The 23,171-nt window shown below is 44.5% G+C and overlaps 1 protein-coding gene across 1 annotated transcript; it reads left to right on the top strand.

Moving 5' to 3' along the window:
* Nucleotides 1-1,535: 1,535 nt before the first annotated feature.
* Nucleotides 1,536-21,405, top strand: SARS1 (seryl-tRNA synthetase 1). The gene is made up of 11 exons (XM_019956935.2): nt 1,536-1,765; nt 9,056-9,126; nt 12,261-12,341; nt 13,937-14,095; nt 15,067-15,210; nt 15,945-16,100; nt 18,733-18,954; nt 19,540-19,669; nt 19,938-20,095; nt 20,592-20,721; nt 21,024-21,405. Exons 1-11 carry the CDS (start codon nt 1,630-1,632, stop codon nt 21,179-21,181), a joined length of 1,545 nt encoding a protein of 514 aa, XP_019812494.1. The 5' UTR covers nt 1,536-1,629; the 3' UTR covers nt 21,182-21,405.
* The last annotated feature ends 1,766 nt before the right edge of the window (nt 21,406-23,171 follow it).

The raw sequence follows: 23,171 nt of genomic DNA, 5'->3' as shown, positions 1-23,171 counted from the left end.
CATTGGAGAAGGAAATGGCAACCCAATCCAGTGTTCTTGCCTGGAGAATCCCAGGGATGGGGGAGCCTGGCAGGCTGCCGTCTATGGGGTCACACAGAGTCGGACACGACTGAAGTGACTTAGCAGCAGCAGCAGCAGAACAGCAATGCCATACCCTCATGACAGGTGCACAAGCAAATGGCATAAGACCAAGGTCTTAGCACAGTTAGCTTTGGGGCACTGAGGGTGGGACTCTCAACTCTTGGTAAAGTGGGAAGGATGTGGAAAAGTATGTGTGCGTTTGTGCTGTCTTCAGTCATGTCTGACTCTTTGAGATCCTATGGACTGTAGCCTGCAAGGCTCCTCTGCCCATGGGATTCTCCAGGCAAGAATACTGAAGTGAGTTGCCATACCCTCCTCCGGGTATAGTCCAGACCCTTGGCAGGCGGGTTCTTTACCACTAGCGCCACCTGGGAAGTCCAGGGAAGAGTATGCCCATTCCCAAACCCTTCAAATAAAGCTCTTGTTATCAGGGAGATTTTTGGATAACTTTGGCTCCAATCAGCAACCAGAATACTTCACTGTAAAGGCCTGAATGTTATAAAATTAAAATATGATGAAATCTTTGTTCTAGAAATTTTCACATAAATGCAAGACATGACTTCAATATCTTAAACTGCCTTCAAATCTCCTATTTTCCCCTTGAAAAAGTCTCTTCAAGTGTCTCTCTGAAAGACTTCAATCCCACTCCTCCTACCCCAAGATCTGAAGGGTTGCAAAAGAGACAGTTTGGTTTACTCAATAATCAGATTAAGAAAGGTATCCTAACTCATGCAGGAGAGGAGGAATTTTGAATTGAAGTGATCTGGGGATTAAAACATGTTGCCACTCTCTTGACTCAAGATGGAGAAAAGAGTAGAGGTTCAGAGAGAGGGTCCAGTCTTAGGACTTGTAAGTCTTAGAAGCTTGTAAGGTGGAAACTGGAATCTACTGGAGGCCCCAGCTTCCAAGCCAGTGATTATACTGACAGGCCTTGTCTTAGATATGTCCTTTAATACGAGGAGGAAACAGGCACTCATTTCTGTTCCATGGAACAATTAGAGCCCCTACAGAAGCAGGCAGGGCTGGAAAGAAAGCACTTCTGCTGCTGCTGCTAAGTCGCTTCAGTCGTGTCCGACTCTGTGCGACCCCATAGAAGGCAGCCCACCAGGCTCCCCCGTCCCTGGGATTCTCCAGGCAAGAACACTGGAGTGGGTTGCCATTTCCTTCTCCAATACATGAAAGTGAAAAGTGAAAGTGAAATCGCTCAGTCGTGTCCAACTCTTCGCGACCCCATGGACTGCAGCCAACCAGGCTCCTCTGTCCATGGGATTTTCCCGGCAAGAGTACTCGAGCGGGGTGCCATTGAAAGAAAGGACAGGAGAAGGTAAAACCCGCGGGACTCAAACACACCCAAGGAAGCCCACGCCCACCCATCCGCGGACCCGCCTCCGAAACAGCTGCTTCCCGTCCAGAGGTGGGGCGTCCCCAAGCTTCCGCCGCGCCTGCGCAGGAAGGGCGGATCAGTGCGCGGGTGCAGTGCGGCGGTCATAGGCTGACTGCTGTGGGACGAACCTCACTTCCCTTAGTGTTGACCCGGGAGAAGGAACGATGGTGCTGGATCTGGATTTGTTTCGGGTGGATAAAGGGGGGGACCCAGCACTCATCCGAGAGTCGCAGGAGAAGCGCTTCAAGGACCCGGGACTGGTGGACCAGCTGGTGAAGGCAGACAGCGAGTGGCGACGATGTAAGTACCGGGACGCGCGGAGTATCCCCGGACCCTATCCCCAACTTCATCTCTCGGATCTCCTGAACTTCCACCCTTCGTTAAGACTCCCTCCCAGGTTGCGATGGCTCCGAAGCGCTCTCTGTGCCCCTCAAAACGCATCAGGCATCCGGAAGTCAGATTATCCCCCTTTCCCCCTCCGCCGGGGCTGTGCGCTTCCCTTCCCGGCGGGCTGAGTGCTGATCGCTACTTCTGAGTCTAGGAAAAGAGCGTGGCGCAGGCGCATCAAGAGCTGTCAAAAGTCTTCCGGCTGCAAGGGTAGCCAGAGGAAAGCCTGGGCGGGGGGGAAGGTTTGGAGAGTTCCCCTTTCCGAACACTTGTCTTTGGTCGCCTTCTGTCTATTTCTCATCTTCAGCGAGGTCATAGTGATCTCTTTCTCTCTTGATAGAATCAAAGGTTTCAACCTGAGTCATATCTACAGCGCAGTAGGTTCACTCCGTCCATATTGGAAGCATTTTGGGACTGAGGAGGCCGCTCCTGGCTAAAAACAGTGAACCCGGAGCCTTGGGGAAGGGCTCCCCCTCTACTGTGGGCAAACCTTTAAGAACCGAGAATAATCTTCCTTGGTAGATCAGACATGGGCATAGGGGTGTGGTGAAGCAAGGAAACGCTTGTAATTATTGAGGCTGTTTAGTTGTGATTTGTGGAAGTTTTCCGGAAAAGACATTGGTAGAGTTGGGCTAGAACCTGGCACTGGACCGGGCATCCTTCATGATGCTAAATAAAACCGTATAACCCTCTGCCTATCAATCTGCCTAGACTAGCCGGAGTAGTCACCAATTGGCCGGATACTGTCAAACACGTGATTTATTCTGTCTGATGCAATAGGTCTGCAACTAGCTAGAGAGCCAGGTTTATGACAGCTCACTGCATAGGCGGTCGCTGTCCAAAAATATGGTGGATTTCTGTTAGGAAAGTTGATTTTCGTACATTTTAGTGTCACCCGTGTAGGGAAGGAGTTGAAGGAAGAGTTGATAATATGAGGGTATTGGTTACCAGGAGAATATTAGTTTAGCTCAGGTATTATGCTGATTCTGGTGGTTTGTTTGACTGTGAAATCCCACCACCTGAATCCATATGTGAAGTTTTGAGTTGCAATTGAATTAAATGGGAGGGGGGAACAAACTAGTTTGGACACTGTTTACTGAGTCAGATGTCAGAAGTATCAGATTTTATATCAGTCTAGCCATTGTAGCTCAGACCGTAAAGAATCTGCCTGTAATGCAGGAGACCCAAGTTGGATCCCTGGAGAAGGGAATGGCAACCCACTCCAGTATTCTTGCCTGGAGAATCCCATGGACAGAGAACCCTGGCAGGCTACAGTCCATAGGGTCACAAAGAGTTGGACGTGACTGAGCGACTAACACTACCACTAGCCATTGTCCAGTTGCTGAGTGACTTCAAATGTGTTACCTAATCTCTTGGGTATAATGTACAGGTCTTTAGGAAGTTCTGTCTTGTACCTGAGGAGTGGGTATGTGGTGAGGGGATGGATTCTTCAGGGACAAGGTTGTGTTTTGATCATCTGTGTGTCAGTACCCAGGATGTACGTAGACATAAGTGTGTGCTAAGTCGCTTCTGTTGTGTCTGACCCTTTGGAACTCCATGAACTGTAGCCCGCCAGGCTCCTCTGTCCATGGGATTCTCCAGGCAAGAATCCTGGAGTAAGTTGCCACACCCTTCTCTGGAAGATCTTCCTGACCCAGGGATCCAACTGGGGTCTCTTGTGTCTCCCGCATCGGCAGGCAAGTTCTTTACCACTAGTGTCACTTGGGAAGCCCCTGCATATACATATAAGATATACATATACAGATGTGTACATATAATCATAATCCCAGTACCCCTCACTGTACCTGGTCCTTAGTAAGGACTTGACAAAGGTTTGTTGAAGTCTGTGTTCAGGGCACTTATCCATATGAAAAGTGGTTCACGTAGTTTATTTTCTACATATCTATTGATTTGATTCTTTTCTATTTGACATCCCTAACCAATAGTCTCTATAGCTAAGGGGAGTTAATGATTTTTCCCATTTCTGGTTGCTTGAGGTGGACGTTGAGGGATCTTGTTTCAAGATTCTTTTACATCTGAACCTCTGATCAGAAATTAGGGTTCTTCTATCATTAACTGCAACAAGGAGTTGCAACCCAGAGCCACATGAAGAACTCAGATCATGTTCCCTGACTGAGGACACAGCAAGCTTCATAAGGCCCTCCATTACAACTATACGTATATGTCTGCCTGTAGACCTCCGAGGTCGAGGGCTCTGTGTAGAATATAAAGCTGCTATGACTTGGAGTCAGAGCACCATATTGGAGTTTACTACATCTCTTCTAACTTCAAGGATTTGAACTGTGATTTCTGCTTTTATTTCAGAGTAATATAATGAGGACACATTTGAGCATATAATAGGCATTTGTCTCGACAAATGCTTTCAAAGTCACTAAATTCAAAGTCACTACTTTCAAAGTCACTAAATTTCCATGTATCTTGAAATCATCTGCCACTAACTGCAGGAATTATCAGTTGAAGTTGTTATTTCTCCTCAACCCTATTGCACTGCCTTAAACCAGGCCCTTACACTGGAGTAACTTTGTGTTTCCCTTTCACCCCAGTCTCAGTTTGTTCAGGCCCACACCTGGGACATGTGATCCATATACGATATTTCTGTTGTGGCATTTATGTTATTTTTTATATACAGCCTTTTAAGACTAGGAATGGAATTGCTAGGTCGTAGGGTAGGCAGTCTACAATCTTGCCCTTGATACTGGAAGTCCTTTGAATTTTAGCCATTCCGGTGGATATATAATGGTATTTTGTGGTTTTAATTTACATTTTCTTGATAACTAAAAATATTGAGCACCTTTTCATATAGTACATGTTAGCATTTGGACAGCTTGTTTTGGGAGGTATCTGTTCAAGCCAGTTGACTAGTTTTTATTTGAGTGTCTTTACTGTGTAGGAATTCTTTATTCTGTATACAAGATCTTGTAGATTACATACAATGCAGATATTGTCTCCCAATCTATGACTTGTCTGTTCACTTTCTTTTAATGAATAGAAATTCTTGATTTTAATAATGTCTAATTTATTGATTTTTTTCTTTTATAATTTGTGCTGCTTATGCTCTGTTTAGGAAATCTTTCCATATCCCAAAGTACTAAAAAGATTTTCCTTTTTTTTTTTTTTCCTAGAAGTTTTATCACTTTACATTTCACATTTAGGTAGATTTATCTCATTGATTTTGGTATATAATGTGAGATAGGGATCAAAGCTCATTTTTTTATGTGGAAATCTAATTGCTCATGATAAAATGCAGCTGGGTAGGAAAAGAAGGGCACTTCCTTAATCTGATACTAGATATTTATCAAAAATCCATAACTAACATTATTCTTAATTATGAAGTATTGAATACTTTACTCCTGAGGTGGGAAACAAGATGAGGATGTCTGTTGCCCTCACTGTTCATCAACATCATGTTAGAGGTTCTGAACAGTATGAAATAAGGCAAGAAAAAGAAAGAAAAGATTGGAATAGAAGTAAAACTGCCATCTGTCCTTATTTGTGGATGACTTGCTTGTATATGCAAAACTTGAACTACTAATATTAAATAAATTTAGCAAGATCACTGTATACAATATATAGAATGAATAATGCTGTTTATATATACAGGGAACAATTAAAAAGCATCTGATACCTACAAGTATATTTAATTAATGACATTCAAGATCCCTACACTGAAAACTATAGAACATTTCTAGGAGAGATTAAAGATAATGAAGGAACATGCTATATTCATTGATTGAAACATTCTGCATTGTTACTGTTTTTTAATCGTCATATTTACCTTTTATTTCCCAGCATCTCGTACAGTGTTTTCTTTTATATTCCCAACACTTAGCACAGGGCCTTGCCAATAAGTGGGATTAAATCATTAAAAAAAAACTGTAAGTAGATATAGATTTACAGAAAGTTACAAAAATAGTTGAAGAAATCCTTCACCATTTGCCCCATTGTTAACATCTAATGTAACTGACACAATATCAAAACCGGGAACTTGACACTGCTACCATCCATAGACCTTATTCAGATTTCACCAGTTTTACATGTACTTGTTTGTGTGTGCCTGTAGTTCTGTGTGAATTTATTGTATGTGTAGATCTGTATAACCACTGACACACTCAAGATACACAACTGTTCCATCATCACAGAGATGCCTTTTGCTAGCATCCCTCTGTGTTCCATTCCCTTCCCCTGCCCTGTCTAACCCCTGACAACCCTTAATCTGTTCTCCATCTCTGTAATCAGTGTGAATAAGTGGATGAGAAAATAGTTATATAGTTTGTACTGAAGTTAAGTTTAAATTTAGTTTAGGTCAAGTTTGGCACAACTTTAAAAGAATAGCCATGTCTAGGTACTGTCTCATCTCTGTTGTTCAGTCACTCAGTCATATCCGACTCTTTGCAACCCATGGACTGCAGCACACCAGGCTTCCCTGTCCTTCACCATCTCCCGGAGCTTGCTCAAATTCATGTCCATCGAATCAGAGATGCCATTCAACCACTGCATCCTCTGTCGTCCCCTTCTCCTCTCGCCTTCAGTCTTTCCCATCATCAAGGTCTTTTCTAATGAGTCAGCTCTTCGCATCAGGTGGCCAAAGTGTTGGAGCTTCAATTTCAGCATCAGTCCTTCTAATGAATATTCAGAATTGATTTCCTTTAGGATTGACTGGTGTGATCTTCTTGTAGTCCAAGGGACTCTATAAAGAGTCTTCTCCAACACAGTTCAGAAGCATCAATTCTTCAGCATTCAGCCTTGTTTATGGTCCAGCTTTCACATCCATACACGACTACTGGAAAAACCATAGCTTTGACTATATGGACCTTTGTCAGCAAAGTAATGTCTCTGCTTTTTAATATACTGTCTAGGTTGATTATAGCTTTTCTTCCAAGGGGCAGGTGTCTTTTAACTTCGTGGCTGCAGTCACCATCTGAGGTGATTTTGAAGCCCAAGAAAATAGTCTGTCACTGTTTCCATTGTTTCCCCATCTATTTGCCATGAAGTGTAGGACCAGATACCATGATCTTTGTTTTTTGAATGTTGAGTTTTAAGCCAGCTTTTTCATTCTCCTCTTTCACTTTCATCAAGAGGCTCTTTAGTTCCTCTTTACTTTCTGCCATAAGGGTGGTGTCATCTGCCTGTCTGAGGTTATTGATATTTCTCCTGGCAATCTTGATTCCAGCTTGTGCTTCATCCAGCCTGGCGTTTCACATGATATACTCTGCATATAAGTTAGATAAGCAGGATGACAATATACAGCCTTGATGTACTTCTTTCCCAATTTGGAACCAGTCCATTGTTCCATGTCTGGTTCTAACTGTGGCTTCTTGACCTGCACACAGGTTCCTCAGGAGGCAGATAAGGTGGTCTGGTATTCCCATCTCTTTAAGAATTTTCCAGTTTGTTGTGATTCACAGAGTCAAAGGCTTTGGCGTAGTCAGTAAAGCAGAAGTAGATGTTTTTCTGGAACTCTCTTGCTTTTTTGATGATCCAGCAGTTGCTGGTAATTTGATCTCTAGTTCTTCTGCCTTTTCTAAATCCAGCTTGACCATCTGGGAGCTCTTGGTTCACATACTGTTGCAGCCTGGCTTGGAGAATTTTGAGTTTTACTTTGTTAGCATGTGAGATGAGTACAATTGTGCAATAGTTTGAATGTTCTTTGGTATTGCCCTTCTTTGGGATTGGAATGAAAACTGATCTTTTCCAGTCCTGTGGGCACTGCTAAGTTTTCCATATTTGCTGGCATATTGAATGCAGCACTTTAGCAGCAGCATCTTTTAGGATTTGAAATAGCTCAGCTGGAATTCCATCACCATCCCTTTGTTCATAATGATATATACTATGTTATACTACGTAGTGATGTATACTACTAAGGCCCACTTGACTTTGCACTCCAACATATCTGGCTCTAGGTGAGTGATCACACCATCGTGATTATCTGGGTCATGAAGATCTTTTTTTGTATAGTTCTTCTGTGTATTCGTTCCATCTCTTCTGCTTCTGTTAGGTCCATACCCTTTCTGTCCTTTATTGAGCCCATCTTTGCAAGAAATGTTCCCTTGATATCTCTAGTTTTCATCTCCAGTCTTTCCCATTCTGTTGTTTTCCTCTATTTCTTTGCATTGTTCACTTAGGAAGGCTTTCTTATCTCTTCCTTGCTGTTGTCGGAACTCTGCATTCAGATGGATATATCTTTCCTTTTCTCCTTTCCCTTTCACTTCTCTTCTTATCTCAGCTATTTGTAAGGCTGTCTCAATCAGCCGTTTTGCCTTTTTTGCATTTCTTTTTCTTCGGGATGATCTTGATCATTGCCTCCTATACAATGTCACAAACCTCCGTCCATAGTTCTTCAGGCACTCTATCAGATCTAATCCCTTGAATCTATTTGTCACTTTCTCTGTGTAATCATAAGGGGTTTGATTTAGGTCATACCTGAATGGTCTAGTGGTTTTCCCTACTGTCTTCAATTTAAGTCTGAATTTGGCAATAAGGAGTTCATGATCTCATCTCTGGTCATCATTTTACCTGTCCAAAGCTAAAGGACATATTGTTGCTAAAACTTAGATTCAGGAGGTCCAACTTCTGCTAATCAGAGTTAGACTGATGAATTGCAATACCATGATGTTAATGTGGGCCAGAGTACCTATGCAGGCTGATTAATGCACAAAAGAAAACAAAATGTAAGAAATTGAATTCTTCTCAAGGCTGCCAGATGAGCATTGCATCAAAGCAAAGGAAGTTAACCATTTCTGGCATAGAGATGTAGCATCCAAGTTCTTGGGAATAGAAGCTTGACTGCCTTTTTTCTAGATCCTGGTGCATACCACATAGTTTTCCTTAAATGAATTTAAGATAATTGAACAGGTTATAGTTACATAAGTAATTTTCAGGTTTCTCAGATTTGTTACTTTATTTACAGTGGTATCATTCAAGTTATGATACTTTTTAATTTTAGTCCCAGAAGGGCCTTTTCATGGTCACCAAATGCTGGGGAATCCTATTGTAATCACCAATATAAGCTGTCTACATTTGGGGCTAAAGCTCTCAGATTTCACAGCTTCACGAGGCACATCATTTAGTTCTGCCTGCAGTTCGGCCTTGGGCTGAGATCAGTCCAAAGGAACCATGATTACGAATGAGGTATGTTAATTGTGTGCCTGTCTTTGGTACATTCTTGGGTTCTTTATTCTTCAGGCAGATTTCGGGCAGACAACTTGAACAAGCTGAAGAACCTATGCAGCAAGACAATTGGAGAGAAAATGAAGGTAAGAGAACCCAGTAAGTGACTGGAGAGCTTGAGCAGAGGTATTTAATCTTATTCTTAGTTAATACATAATTTCTAGCTTAGTGTTTAATTCTATGTGCTACTGGATTTCTTACCAAAGAGGGAAAGTTATTTTAAAAAGAAAGGGAGGAAGGCAGGAAGGGAACTAAGAGGCATTTTCAAGAATCAGTGACTCCATCTGCTGTCTGCAAATATGTTTTAGTCCGTTCTGGCTGCTGTAGCAGAGTTCCACAGACTGGATGGCTTATAAACAACAGAAATTTATTTCTTAAAGTTCTGGGGGCTGGAAATCCAAGATTAAGGCACCAGCAGATTGGCGAGAGCTCACTTCCGGGTTCATTGACAGTCTTCTTGCCGTGTCCTCATGGCAGAAGGAGCAATGGAGCTCTCTGGATTCTCTTTCATAAAGGCACTGATCCCATGATGTAATCACCTCTGAAGGACCCCACTTCCAAATACCGTCACATTAGGGACTGGGTTTCAACATGTGAATTTTGGAGGACACAGATATTCAGTCTGTTGTAAAACAAGATTCTTGCCACACAAGTCATTCATTGTCTCTTCTGTTCTTAATAATGTGAATTCCACCAATAATCCCTTCCAGTGATTTCTTGAGCTCAACCTACAGTGCCAGAAAGGTTTTCCTGTGGTAGATTTCAGAGTCTTTATCCCAGTGTCATCATACTCTTTAATTAAAAGAACACACTGATACTGAGTCCAAATCCTAGATTTTGATTTATGTGACTTCAGGCACGTTAACTTCTGAGCCTCAGTGTTCTTGTGTGTGAAATGGCAATTCTAACACTAACCTTTAGAATACAATTGTGAGAACTAAAACTTCTTAATACAGAAAACCTGGCACAATGCCTAGACCATGGTAGTTATTTAGCAATTGAGAGTAGCAATGGTTGGCAAGTAGTTACTGGCCTTTATCCAAGAAAAATTCTTCCTGTCCTGAAGAATGTTAAATTTCAGCTCAACTTTGTTTTGGCAACCAGATCGGTTCATATTTTTAATCTTTCTTCAAAAATATCGTTAGCTCTTTAATCATTTTTCATAAAACATGTTAAATGTAAGCCATAATCTGTCCTGTTTTTAAGTTGTAAACCTCTAAAATAAACCAAAAAATTATGCAATTTAGGAACCTGAACCAAGAAAGATGATAACAAAAAGATTCCCTGGGAATCCGACACCTTATCCTTCATGATATTCTGCAGCCTTCTCTTTAACACTGTTTTGTTACACTTTCAAGCGTGTGACAGGCTATAGAAATTGACATGGATGATGATGGTACAGTTTTCTTCCTCTGGTGAAACCCTTGACACTAAATCAGTTGCATGTCAGGGACACCAAACTAATGTTAATTTTCGTATATACTTCTGCCTGAATGTTTTTGGGGGCATATATACAGATAGTGCCAACCAAGTATTTTTCTTAGCAAGAAGATGGGAGTATTTTCATTTGCATTAACATTCTTAGATCCCTAGCTGCTGGTCCTACAAGGAGTGTTCTCTCTCGCTGTCCATTGAAACAATACTCGAGGTGCTTTAATTTGTATAGCACCTGAAAGCAGTCAGAATCCTTTCACATACATCTCATTTTGGTTTTGATCTTTGCTGTAAACCTAGAGTATAGGTAGTACATTTGTTAGCCCTATTGAAAGGGTAGGAAATACCTAAGATAGGTATTGGCTTAGGAAATACAGGAGCGTGTCTAAAATCATGCCATAAGTTAGTTGCAGAGCCAGAACTTGAACTCAGAACTTGAATTTGCTCCCCTGAGGGATTATCAGAGAGCAAGAGGGCCTCAGCTATCTTAGCTACCAAGTGGAACATCTTGAACATCTTGAGGTTTAGGCCATTTTTTCCCTACCTTGGTGGTCTATGCTTGTCCTTATCAAGACTCATATTCTGATACTGTCAGACTTTTCAAAATTTAAAGATGATTTTTCTTGAATTACTGAAGGGTGTGAGTTGGGTTTTGATTGAATCCTGACTTCTCACTTTGGTGTATGGAATGTCTAATGAAAGTGAAAAGTGAAAACTGCTCAGTTCAGTTCAGTTGCTCTGTTGTGTCTGACTCTTTGCGACCCCATGGACACCATGCTTCCCTGTCCATCACCAACTCCTGGAGCCTACTCAAACCATAGCCCATCAGGCTCCTCTGTCCATGTAATTCTCCAGGCAAGAATGGGTTGCCATTCCCTTTTCCAGGGGATATTTCTGACCCAGGAATCAAACCTGGGTCTCCTGTATTCTTTACTGTCTGAGCCACCACAGAAGCCTAAATCTTTAGAAAAACATGATTTCTGTATATTGTTTTTACTTACAAAGCAGACCCTAATTCTTCTCAACTTATTTTTACATGTGTTTTCCTGAGGTCTTACAGGTCTTGTTATAATGGGCTTTGATAATATTCTTTATCTCCGTTTAATTTAGGAAGAATTTGACTCTTCGAATTATCTTCTCCTTAGCTCTGGGTAAAGTTTAAAAATGATGATTTGATAGAATATTGTGAAGAAGGGTGAGGAGAGAAATCAGAAGGGAAAAAGATCTAGTCATGGGTACACCCTTATCGTTTTGCTAAGGCACACTGATTGCTCTAAACTTAGTTTTGAATTCTGTGGCTTTTTTCCTCAAAAACCGTGTTGCTTTGACTTCCTGATACTTCATCATCCCATCCATTTTTATCCTGAGCCTCAGGCCTAAGGGCTGGGTTTGTTCTCTGCAGGTAGACGGGGATTCACAAATTGATACAGAGGCATCTGCCCACCACTGGCTCCTGACCAGCACACTGAGCATTTTCACATGATCCTGGGACCGTAACACTCTGTGTCCATGTCAGACATTTTCTTCTCGAGTTCCTGATACTGTCAACACTCTGACCCTGATAGGTTAAACCATCTGTCCAGGATCAGAAAGCTAGGAAGTGGCAGGATGAGGACTTGAAATCTTGACTTCTTCTAATTTACTGATGTCTCTCCCATCTGTTGCCTCTTTTAGAGACTCTAGGTTATGTAGAATTCTGTGATTAGTTTATATGATGCATTAGTGTGGTGTGCATTTATAAAACTATGTCAGAAATGTTCTAATTAATTTTTTTCCTTTCCCGTAGAAAAAAGAGCCAGTGGGAAATGATGAGTCCATTCCAGAAGATGTATTAAATCTCGATGACCTCACTGCAGACACTTTAACTGTAAGTTATCGTCCTTTCCCGGGCTGGGATTGTGTTCTTTTATCTTAACTTTGTTCCTGGACGAGCAAGTCCTGACACTATGCTTCATCCAGCATTGCTGCATTCTTGAATTTCTGCAGCTGGGATTAGCCTCATCTACCTTGTTAATCTTGATACTTGAGTATTAGAGATGAGACAGGTGGAGTGGAAAAGTCAAGATTAGGAAGACAAAAGAGTAGAAAGAGAAGAAAACAGGAGCTGAATTATGTTTGATCTATATAACTCCATTTCCACAGAGTCAGGAATTTTTCAATTTATTGTAATTCAGTATATATTCACTACACTGGGCCTAAAGCAGTACTTTTCAAGTTTTTAATCACTGAACACAAAACCTGCAACACAGAAGCGTGACAAGAGCAAACACAAAAAAGCAAAGTCGCTGTACTTAAAGGGCTCACTTGGGGGTGCTATTCCTGACCTGCCCTACCTGCTAAGGGTCTCCCCAAGAAATCAGAGTACACTTTGAGCCCCCTGCAATAAGGACTACAAAATAAGTTTAAGAGAAGTTCTCTTATACACAATGGAGTATTACTCAGCCATTAAAAAGAATACATTTGAATCAGTTCTAATGAGGTGGATGAAACTGGAACCTATTATACAGAGTGAAGTAAGCCAGAAAGAAAAACACCAATACAGTATACTAACGCATATATATGGAATTTAGAAAGATGGTAACAATAACCCTGTGTACGAGACAGCAAAAGAGACACTGATGTATAGATCAGTCTTTTGGACTCTGTGGGAGAGGGAGAGGGTGGGGAGATTTGGGAGAATGGCATTGAAACATGTATAATATCATGTATGAAACGAGTCGCCAGTCCAGGTTCGATGCAGGATACTGGATGCTTGGGGCTGGTGCACTGGGATGACCCAGAGGGAGGGTATAGGGAGGGAGGAGGGAGGAGGGTTCAGGATGGGGGGCACGGGTATACCTGTGGCGGATTCATTTCAATGTTTGGCAAAACTAATACAATATTGTAAAGTTTAAAAATAAAATAAAATTAAAAAAAAAAAGAATACGCTCAAAAAAAAAAAAAGAGAAGTTCTCTTGCTTCTAATAAATTTGCGCTTTTTCTAGAGAGCAATTAAATGTGTAGTATGTTGGTTTAATCAGGACACTGAGAGGTGCGCTCAGAAAATGCATGGCTGCTCCTTGTTGTGTGGCAGAAACTAACACAGCGATATAAAGTAGTCATCCTCCAATTAAAAATAATAAAATTTAAAGAAAGAAAAAGTACAAGTTAAGGGAAAGAGCTGTTAAAGAGTTATGGTATTAACACTCCTGAGATACACGGGAATAAGAGGAGTGGCTGGAATTTATCCATCTCTGCCTTAGGCACCCTGAAAGAAAATGCCAGTGGATTTGTCAGGCAAGACTATATATATCCCTGTGTGAGATGACTCTCAGTTCTTTGAAAGCCTCCAGTGTCAGTTTTGAAAATGCTATCACAGGAGTTGTCACTAGAGCGCAACAGGGTTGAGGCAACAGAATTTGTTGCCTACCTGGTCCTTGACTTACTGTGGCCTGGGGCGGGCTTGGCCTTGTTCACCTACAGAACCTGAAAGTCTCACAGATCAAAAAAGTCCGCCTCCTCGTCGACGAAGCCATCCTGAAGTGTGACGCCGAGCGGATAAAACTGGAAGCTGAGCGGTTTGAGAGCCTTCGGGAGATCGGGAACCTCCTGCACCCGTCGGTGCCCATCAGCGATGACGAGGTAGGTGGCAGCGCCACCGCTAGCGGCTGCCCTGTGTCACCCCTCTCCGCTGGGAAAGGGGGCGGGGTGGGAGGGGGACAGTGAAAGCTGGCACTCTCGGTCTAAGAAAAGCAGGCTCTTTGTGTGTTTGCCCTGCCCACCAATTGAGAACTGTGAAAGAGTCAGATCCCCGCCTGATTGGGAAATAGCAGAGACAGCAGGTAGGTGGAGACTCCTGGCACGGAAACCTCTCCCAAATCAGGCTGCTGTCCCATCCACTGCTTGTTGCCCCTGGTAGCAGCTCGCCTTGTGGGAGGGATCTGCAGAATCAACCTCACCCCTCACCCACACCCTGCTGGGAAGCCGCAGGTTGAAGGGAAATCTGCATGATAAAAGTTTCCTGCTGAGTGGGAGCTTCCCCAGCACAAAGCGGCTCAGAGCCTAGCCTTTGTTCCCTGACACCCCAGCCGTGGCAGGGCCCATCTGTGCCTCTTTCATTCATTCCCTGGAGAACTGAACATTAAACTCATTGAGGGCTGGGGTGGCAGACTCTGGAGGTCAGAGCCCCGAGCCCGCCCTCATGTGGCCCCAGGACCAAGGAGAGCCTGGAAAAAAAGAACTCTACATTCTCCTCTGTACCCCAGGCAATGAGGATTGTCCAGGAGAGGGTTTTCCCTATATAGGATTTTCCAGGATTCATTTGAAAGGGTTAAAAAAAAGAGAGAATACTACAGATCTTTTGGAAAACCATGATTTCAGTTCCATGGCTAGAATTGCTTCTAGGAATTTATAAATTATTATTTTTCTGTTGAAGGCAAATTCTGTAGCGAATTCCCTTCTCTAGTCCCTGTACACAGGGCCAAAACCTAGTGTTTGAGTTAAGCAGAGACATCACAGAGCCCTGGGTTGTTCTTGGAGATTAGGGTTTGGAAAAATGGAGGCTGTAGACTTAAGAGCTCACGCATCTCTCTGTCCTGGTCTTGCTTCCTTAGGATGCTGACAACAAAGTAGAGAGGATTTGGGGTGATTGTACAGTCAGGAAGAAGTACTCTCACGTGGACCTGGTGGTGATGGTAGATGGCTTTGAAGGCGAAAAGGGGGCCGTGGTGGCTGGGAGTCGAGGGTACTTCCTGAAGGTAAGAGTGAGAGGTTGGTTATAAAGGTTGGTTATAACCAGTGGGGTCGGTTACAAGGAAAGAACTGCAAAAAAGAAGTGCAGAAAACGTAACACACTTAAAGAGGCCAAATATCTGCCTTTCTATCACAAACTTACTGGCAATTAGATGCAATTCTCTTTCTAAAGCAGGAGTGTGCTTATCAGGATTCCCTGGAACAAAAGCCACTAAGTGATCCTCCATAATGAATATATGTTTTGTTGACTGAATTAGAACAGTCTCTGCCTTTAAGGAGCTCTGTGTAATTGGACAGTCAGACAAGGAGCATAAGTGCTGTGCCCAGGGTGTTGTGGGAATGGATGGGCAGAGGCAGCAAACCCAGATCAGCTGGGACAGAGGGAAGATGCCTTCAGGAAAGCCTTCCAAAAAGGACATGGTAAAGTCATTTTGAAAACACTGTCCATATAGGTTTGTTGCGCATTTACAAATAAGTCCAGTGTTTTAAGACTTCGCACAAGGAAACTCTCCCATGTACCTTGGGTGCATCATCCTTTTCCTTTGATTTGTATCTTAGAGGGAATGCTTTTCAGATGATACGCTGAGCTCTGGTGTTAAGAAAGAGTCTCTAGAGTCAGTGGATCTGCAGTCTTTGCGGCCTCCTGTGTGCCCCCAGTTGCCTCTGGGTGTAAACACTAGCAGATGGATGTGATGGTGGCAGAACCCAGTCACTCGGTGCTGTGTCTCTGCTCCCTCAGGGGGTCCTGGTGTTCCTGGAACAAGCACTCATCCAGTTTGCCCTTCGGACCTTGGCAAGTCGGGGCTACACTCCCATTTATACCCCCTTCTTCATGAGGAAGGAGGTCATGCAGGAAGTGGCACAGCTCAGCCAGTTTGATGAAGAACTTTATAAGGTGAGTAGCCTGTGGCAGTGTAGCAGAATCTCCTTAAGGTAAGAAGTTTAATTTCGAAGACACCGCACTGCTCTCCAGCAAGACTTCCTTAGAGGACAGAAATGTTATATATAGCGGCTGTTGAGCACTTTGGTGGCTAGTGCAACTGAGGAAGTAAAATTTTAATCTTAATGTAAATGACCACGTGTGACTAGGGGCTACCATTTGGACAGTCCAAATGTAAAGCCTACTTTTTTTTTCCCTACATGGTTTATGTGATGCACTGAAATTGATCTTTAGCACCTTGAGCTTAGAAAAGAAGCTCATAGATTATTATTAAGCTTGGACGTCAGGAACTTGCTAAAGTTGCTGATCTACCCACTCCTGACCCCAGACAGGAAGCTTCCACGGGGGAGATATACTTTCCTTTGGATGGATGTAGCTTCCCGTTTATGGCACTTTCTCAACCATGAGGTATCTCAGGGTGAGCCAGAGGATTTGAGTTGAGGTACAGAAGGTCATTCTGAATCAGTCAGCTTTAACATCCGCCATCGCTCCCATCTGTGCCAGAATTTCTGGCGTCTCTACTAACGGCTACCCGTCACAACTGAGGTCACTGCTCACTTGTCCCTCTCCTTCAGCACCGTTCCATCAGGGGTGGAGGGCTGGGAGAGGGACTGTGTTCCTATTGGCTATTTCCTTCTTAAATCCATGTAAGAAGTAGTTAGACAAATGCTCCTGGCCTCATCTGATTTATCTATTGAGAGAGAGAAGTTTACTACTCAGAACCTTCTTCCCACTAGGTCCTGTTGTTGAGTTCAGAGTTATGTTTTCTTTCAAGATGCCATGGGAAACAAAATGCTCTCTCCAAACATTAATACAACCTTCAGGCCCTCTTCTTCTTCCTTTTAATGAGAGGAACATGTGTATTATCAGATGGGACCTCTTTTTATCTTTTCTCTCTTTTTTTTTTCTCCCATCTCAACCCCCAAGATTGGATGAGTGATCACTGACAGAACTTTAGAAGTAGATGCCCTGCAGGTAACACCAGGGAGAAGCTTATATGAAGGATTATGAGAAATATTACGTAGCAGGTGCTCCCTGTGTTCCCTGCATTCTCTGTCTGTTATCTGGATGCTTCTTGGATCCATAGGCAAGGAGAATCACAGATCTCCATATAGAGGAATTTGGGCTGGCACTTCTTAGCTCATAACCTCAGTTCATTAATTCTCTAGAGCAGTGCTGTCCAACAGAACTCTCTGTAGTAGTAGAAATGTTCTCTGTTTCTGTCTTATCCAGTGTGGGAGCCACCAGCCACAAGTGGCTCTTGAACACTTGAAATGGGGTTCATGCAAACCCAGGAATTAATTTTTAATTTAAATAGCCGTATGTGGCTACTGGCTGTACCATATTAGACCACAAGCTCCCTTGTTTTTATGTTGCCTATGAACAGCCTCACACGGGGTTAAGTCCCCACTGTTAGTTAGCAAGGTCGTTTCCCAGATTTCCAAACGCTGGCCCAGGAGAAGTTTGCTGTCCTCTTTTTTTTTTTTTTAATTTTAATTAAATACCACATGACAAAATTTGTAAGTGGTGGTGGGAAATTGTCTTCTTTCCCATTACCTCATACGGTTGTCATTTTTAATATTCTTTTAGTGCCTTTTTTCATACATATATTTTCTCATACTTCTAATCACACCGTATAGATTGTCTTTTCACTTCACATTGTATCAGAAGCGTTTTTCAGTGTAACTGCATGGTCTTCATAACCATCACTTCTTAATGGTTACATAATATTACATGGCATGGATATAGGCTGCCCAACTCTTCCCCTGTTGAATATTTAGGGGCCTTCTGGGCTTCCCTGGTGGTTCAGTGGTAAAGAACCCTCCTGCCAATACAGGGAACAAGGGTTCAATCCTTGAGTTGGAAAGATCCCCTGGAGTAGGAAATGTGTATTTATAGGGCTTCCTTTTTTTGCTATCAGTAAGTTACAGTGAACTTTGTTCTGTATAGCTTTTTTTTCTCTTTTGCATTACTTTCTTCAGCTAAGTACCAGAGTGATTCTTCAAGGATTATAACCCTAGATTAACCCACAAGTATCAAGAGAGCAGAGACTATCTCCTTTTGCCCAGCACTGGCAAAAAGAATTTGGCTTTTACTAAATGCCTCACAAACATTTGTCAAGTGGATTAATTCATATTGCTACCAGCTCAGGTTTTATTGCATACCTGCCGTCATTGGCCATTATACATCATTTATAAGTGTTTCATTTATTAGGTAAAGTAAAAACAGTATCACAGGGAATTCCCTGGTGGTCCATTGATTAGGGCTCCATGCTTCTACTGCAGGGGAGCATGGGTATGATCCCTGGTTGGGGAACTGAGATTTCACATGTCACATGTTACACCCAAGAGAAGAACATAGTATCAGAATATTTTTTCTTCTTTTTGCATTACTTGATCTCTTGTAGGGACCCCATTTTGGACTGACCTGTTCACTCCCTTATCTTTTTAGCATCTCCTGCTCACTCTCGGGCAGGGATTGAGGAAAATTCATCCTCCCATCACACAGATCTTCTTTGTGGCTTCTTGCTAGAGCTGAGGTTCTCCTCCCTCAGTCTTAACTAGTAAACATTACCCTGCTCCCACAGGTGATTGGCAAAGGCAGTGAAAAGTCTGATGATAACTCCTATGAGGAGAAATATCTGATTGCTACCTCTGAACAACCCATTGCTGCTCTTCACCGGGACGAGTGGCTTCGGCCAGAGGACTTGCCAATCAAGTATGCCGGCCTGTCCACCTGCTTTCGCCAGGAGGTGGGCTCCCATGGGCGTGACACCCGTGGCATCTTTAGAGTCCATCAGTTTGAGAAGGTGAGTAGACAGGTCAGGGCAAGGAATGGGACTCTTCTGTCTGTCTCTCCAGGGTGGTTAGTGGAGAAACAAAATCCGTGTCGTTCAGCCCCATCCCAGCTCCAGTCTTTTCTCTCGTTGCCCCCATCTGTGTTTGTAGGGAAGAGGCTGAGAATCGCATAGTGGAGAGGCTGGAAGACAGACTCAGGAACCAGGCGGCCTGAGTCCAAAGGCACACTCCACCACTTACTGCTGTGTAACCTTGAACTAGCTGCTTAAACTCTCTGTGCTGTATCCTCCTCCGTAAAAGGAGGATAATAGTAGTACCTGCCTCACTGGGCTACTGTGAGGATGAAACCAGTTATCACATGGCAAGTCCTTAGAACAGTACCCAGCACATTTGTGGGGCACTGTCGACTCCGGCAGCCATTCTTGCTGCAGCCCCAGCCAGCCCAGTGCAGCCCCTGTCGCTCGCCGGGGGCCCCAGCCCCGCCTGACTCCCAGTGGGGTAGGAGTAGGTCTTTGTTGCGAGGATAGCTCCCACCTCAGCGTTCAGTGTATTCACCCCACCCCATCATCCCTGTCTCCTCGGATCTGTCCTTGCAGATAGAGCAGTTCGTCTACTCCTCGCCACACGACAACAAGTCCTGGGAGATGTTTGAGGAGATGATCGCCACCGCGGAGGAGTTCTACCAGTCTCTGGGGATCCCTTACCACATCGTGAATATCGTCTCAGGTATCCGCCTCCCTCTCCTGCATCCCACAGACACCACCCGGGCCAGTGGGGCTGCCCCACAAAGAAATAGCCCACAGTCCAGTTAATTGCCCATGTTAATTAAAATATCACACTCTTCTCCCTTGGGAGCTTTTGGTGATAAGAATATCTGGGCATGATTTTTCTTCTAGGGATAGGATGTGAATTAAAGAACTCTTTGGGCTTGCTAAAGGTTAGCCTTCTGAAATAGCATCCCTCCTTCATGAATTCTAGGGGTTTTTCCTTACAGGTTCTTTGAATCATGCTGCCAGTAAGAAGCTTGACCTGGAGGCCTGGTTTCCAGGCTCGGGGGCCTTCCGTGAGTTAGTCTCCTGTTCTAACTGCACAGACTATCAGGCTCGCCGGCTCCGAATCCGATATGGGCAGACCAAGAAGATGATGGACAAGGTTAGATGGTCCCTGAGGAGGCAGGCGGTGGGGCCTTTTAGCACAGAGTGGAGCCACCTTATTTTGGCCTTTGGGGGACATCATGTCCCAGCGTCATGGGGAAACCTGAGCTGCTCACTCTAGGCCAAAGAGGGAATCTGAAAATGACTTTCACTGAATCAGGACTGAGTCCTTCTAGATGGAAACCTGAATCTAGCTCTGTTCTACAAAATAATTCTAGTTTTTTCTCCTCTTGGTTTTGTTCTCTGTAACTCCAGATAGAGATATCCCCATTTGTCTACACAGAACAGGTGGAGGCAAGGTCTTCCTTCTCGTGCAAGAAGGTCTGGGTTGTAGGCTTATCTTTCCAAACCCAGTTTTCAGGCCTTCATCTTTTCCAGGTCAGGGGCTTGAAAGGGGTTGAAAGAAGGAGGCCATTGGGTAGTCTGTTCCTTCCCTCAGAGGGTCAGCAAGGGCTTGGGTATAACTGCTCCATCTGGGGACCATCTCCTTGCAGGTGGAGTTTGTCCACATGCTCAATGCCACCATGTGTGCCACAACCCGCACCATCTGTGCCATCCTGGAGAACTACCAGACAGAGAAGGGCATCCTCGTGCCTGAGAAATTGAAGGAATTCATGCCGCCAGGTGAGGCTCCCTGCCTTCCTCCTCTTGTGCATCTTCCCGCTCCTGCACCAGGTTTTCTTGATGATTCACAGGCCCCCAAACTCTGCCTTGTCCCCTGGTGCCAGGCACTGCAAGGGGCACGGTTGAAAAGTAGCCAGTACAGGTGTGTTAGTCTGTTTAAATGCAGCTAAAATTCAGGCTGCGCAAAGAAAGGAACAGAGGAAAAGCGTTGCCCACCGTTGTCTCGTGGAACTTTCCCCAGAGGTCCCTGGGCTTTGACCCTTGAGGAATGGCAGGTTATCTGGTTGACGCTTCCCTTTCAGGTCTCCAAGAACTGATCCCCTTTGTGAAGGCTGCGCCCATTGACCAGGAGCCCTCCAAGAAGCAGAAGAAGCAGCATGAGGGCAGCAAGAAGAAAGGGGCAGCGAGAGATGTTGCCCTGGAGAGCCAGCTGCAGAACATGGAGGTCACCGATGCCTGAACATTCCTTTGTCCCCTCCACCAGGCTTCCACTGCCATCAGGTGCAATCTCAGAACCTGCCCAAGGCAGGGAGCCAAGCACGCATGCATCGCCCACCCCACCTGACTGCATTACTCAAAGGGAACCATCTGCCACATACAATGTGACGTTCTCTTTTCTCATTTGGGCATAGGGTACATCACCAGTGACTGATGAAACCATGTAATAAAGCATCTCTGAGGGAGGCCAGGACTCTTCCTCAGTCTTCTGCCCAGGGCTTGAACCCTGTCTCTGACAGTTCTCCCTGGAACCATATTCACTTCTGCTTGTCCTGCTATATATAAGGTTGTCCATGTAGCAGAGAGCCTTTGAGGAGGTAGGGGAAGGCAGGAATAGCTTTTGTAAAGGCTCAAGGGGAAAGTGAAAGCTTTGAGTCTTAGACACACAGACTTGCAGGGCAAGGGCAAGACCCTCCTTTGTAAATGCTCTACTGCTTTGTTAAAGCAGTTAGGTAGGACCAGCTTAGAGACCTGAGTTGATATAAAAAGCTGCATAGCACATCTGTTCCCTGGGAAGGGCTTCACAGAGAGAGAGGGAGGCGGCGAGACAACACAGTGGATGAGACTATATTTAATCTCAAAAAAGCCCTTAGATTCAACACACATGGAACAGGGAGGGCCTTATTCACAGGTGCCTCTCTCCACTCATCCCCAAATGGGAGACTAACTGCCTGGCAGCTTGTTGCTACAGCTCTAGAGAATCGATAGAGCCCACAGGATGGGGCTAGTGGGAACGACCTTGTATTCCTTTCTCTGGAGCTTCCACCATTGGCGTAATGGCCAGTTCACCCTTTCCCTTGGGGAGGATGCTGTTTAGGCTCTTAATTTACCTGCTGCCTTTCATCTGCAATCTACAAACACTTCACTTTAATAACACCTTCTGTTAGTTTAGTGCTTCTCCCCTAGGAGCCTAAAGTACCTCCTGTAGATGATCTCTTTTATCTCTGTGGCAGTCCCAGACAGGAGGGTGGGGACATGATTATATCTCTCCCATCACAGGGAAGACAGTACAAGGTGGGTAGGGGAGATGAGAAAACGGCCTCCTGGAAGCCAGGAGTCCTGACTCCTCAGCAGGGGTTGATGCTTGCTGTGTTTCTTCGGCAGAATGAGAACAGGACTCTGGCCTGCCACGTGGGAGCTTTATTTCATTTTCCCTAGTCCCTAAGCAGCAACTTTCCCGGGCCTGCTGAAGCTTGCTTAGCACCCAGAAAAGAGGCCATGTGCTTGCTTTTCCACTGGGGGCTTGGGCTGAAACTGTGGATCTTGCTGCTGGGAAACCCCATCAAGACTGGGGCACCTGAAAGGGTGACCGCAATGGCCCTCTTACCACAGGCAGGCTCATAGCCTGCCTCTACTCTAACCATGCCCCCACTTGGACAAAGCCAGGGCAAGAGAACAAAAGAGCAAGCTGCTCCCATGTACTTGGAAGGACGAGATATTCACATTCCTGTAGCTTCAACATTTTGATTTGAAGAAAGGCAGTTTACACAGTGAGCAGAAGACCGGTTTTGGTCACCACCACACACCGCTCTTGCTTGTTTGAAAACCTCATTGTACTTTGGGGTTAGAGGCTCCAGTGGCCCTGAACACCCCCGCCTAGCCTTAGAGGTCACCGTAGCTTCCTCTTCTCCCCACTCCCACCTTCCTGGCTGCTGGTGCCAGAAACCTTCCACCAAGAGGCACCACTTTTCCCTGTGGCCCTGAAAGCGTTCTGGGAGGGCTGAAGCTGGGGCTCTGAGCCTCTGGAGGCCCAGGCCCAGCTCCTGCGTCACACCCCCTGGCCCCTAGCCGACCTACTTTCTTACCTGACTAGTTTTCTGGACTTGGTTGCCCATGAGGCCTAGACCCCCTGCCCAGCCTTCCCTACCTGCCCTGCGGCTGAGCAGTGTGTGGGCTGGTGTGGGAGCCTGCCTAGTGAGTGGAGGCCTGGAAAACAGGTGCTGTGTGAACCA

The sequence above is a fragment of the Bos indicus genome, chromosome 3, assembly GCF_029378745.1.
Source record: "Bos indicus isolate NIAB-ARS_2022 breed Sahiwal x Tharparkar chromosome 3, NIAB-ARS_B.indTharparkar_mat_pri_1.0, whole genome shotgun sequence".
NCBI classification, from domain to species: Eukaryota; Metazoa; Chordata; class Mammalia; order Artiodactyla; family Bovidae; genus Bos; species Bos indicus.
The sequence above is the reverse complement of the archived record's forward strand: the minus strand, read 5'-3'. Positions and strand labels throughout refer to the sequence as shown.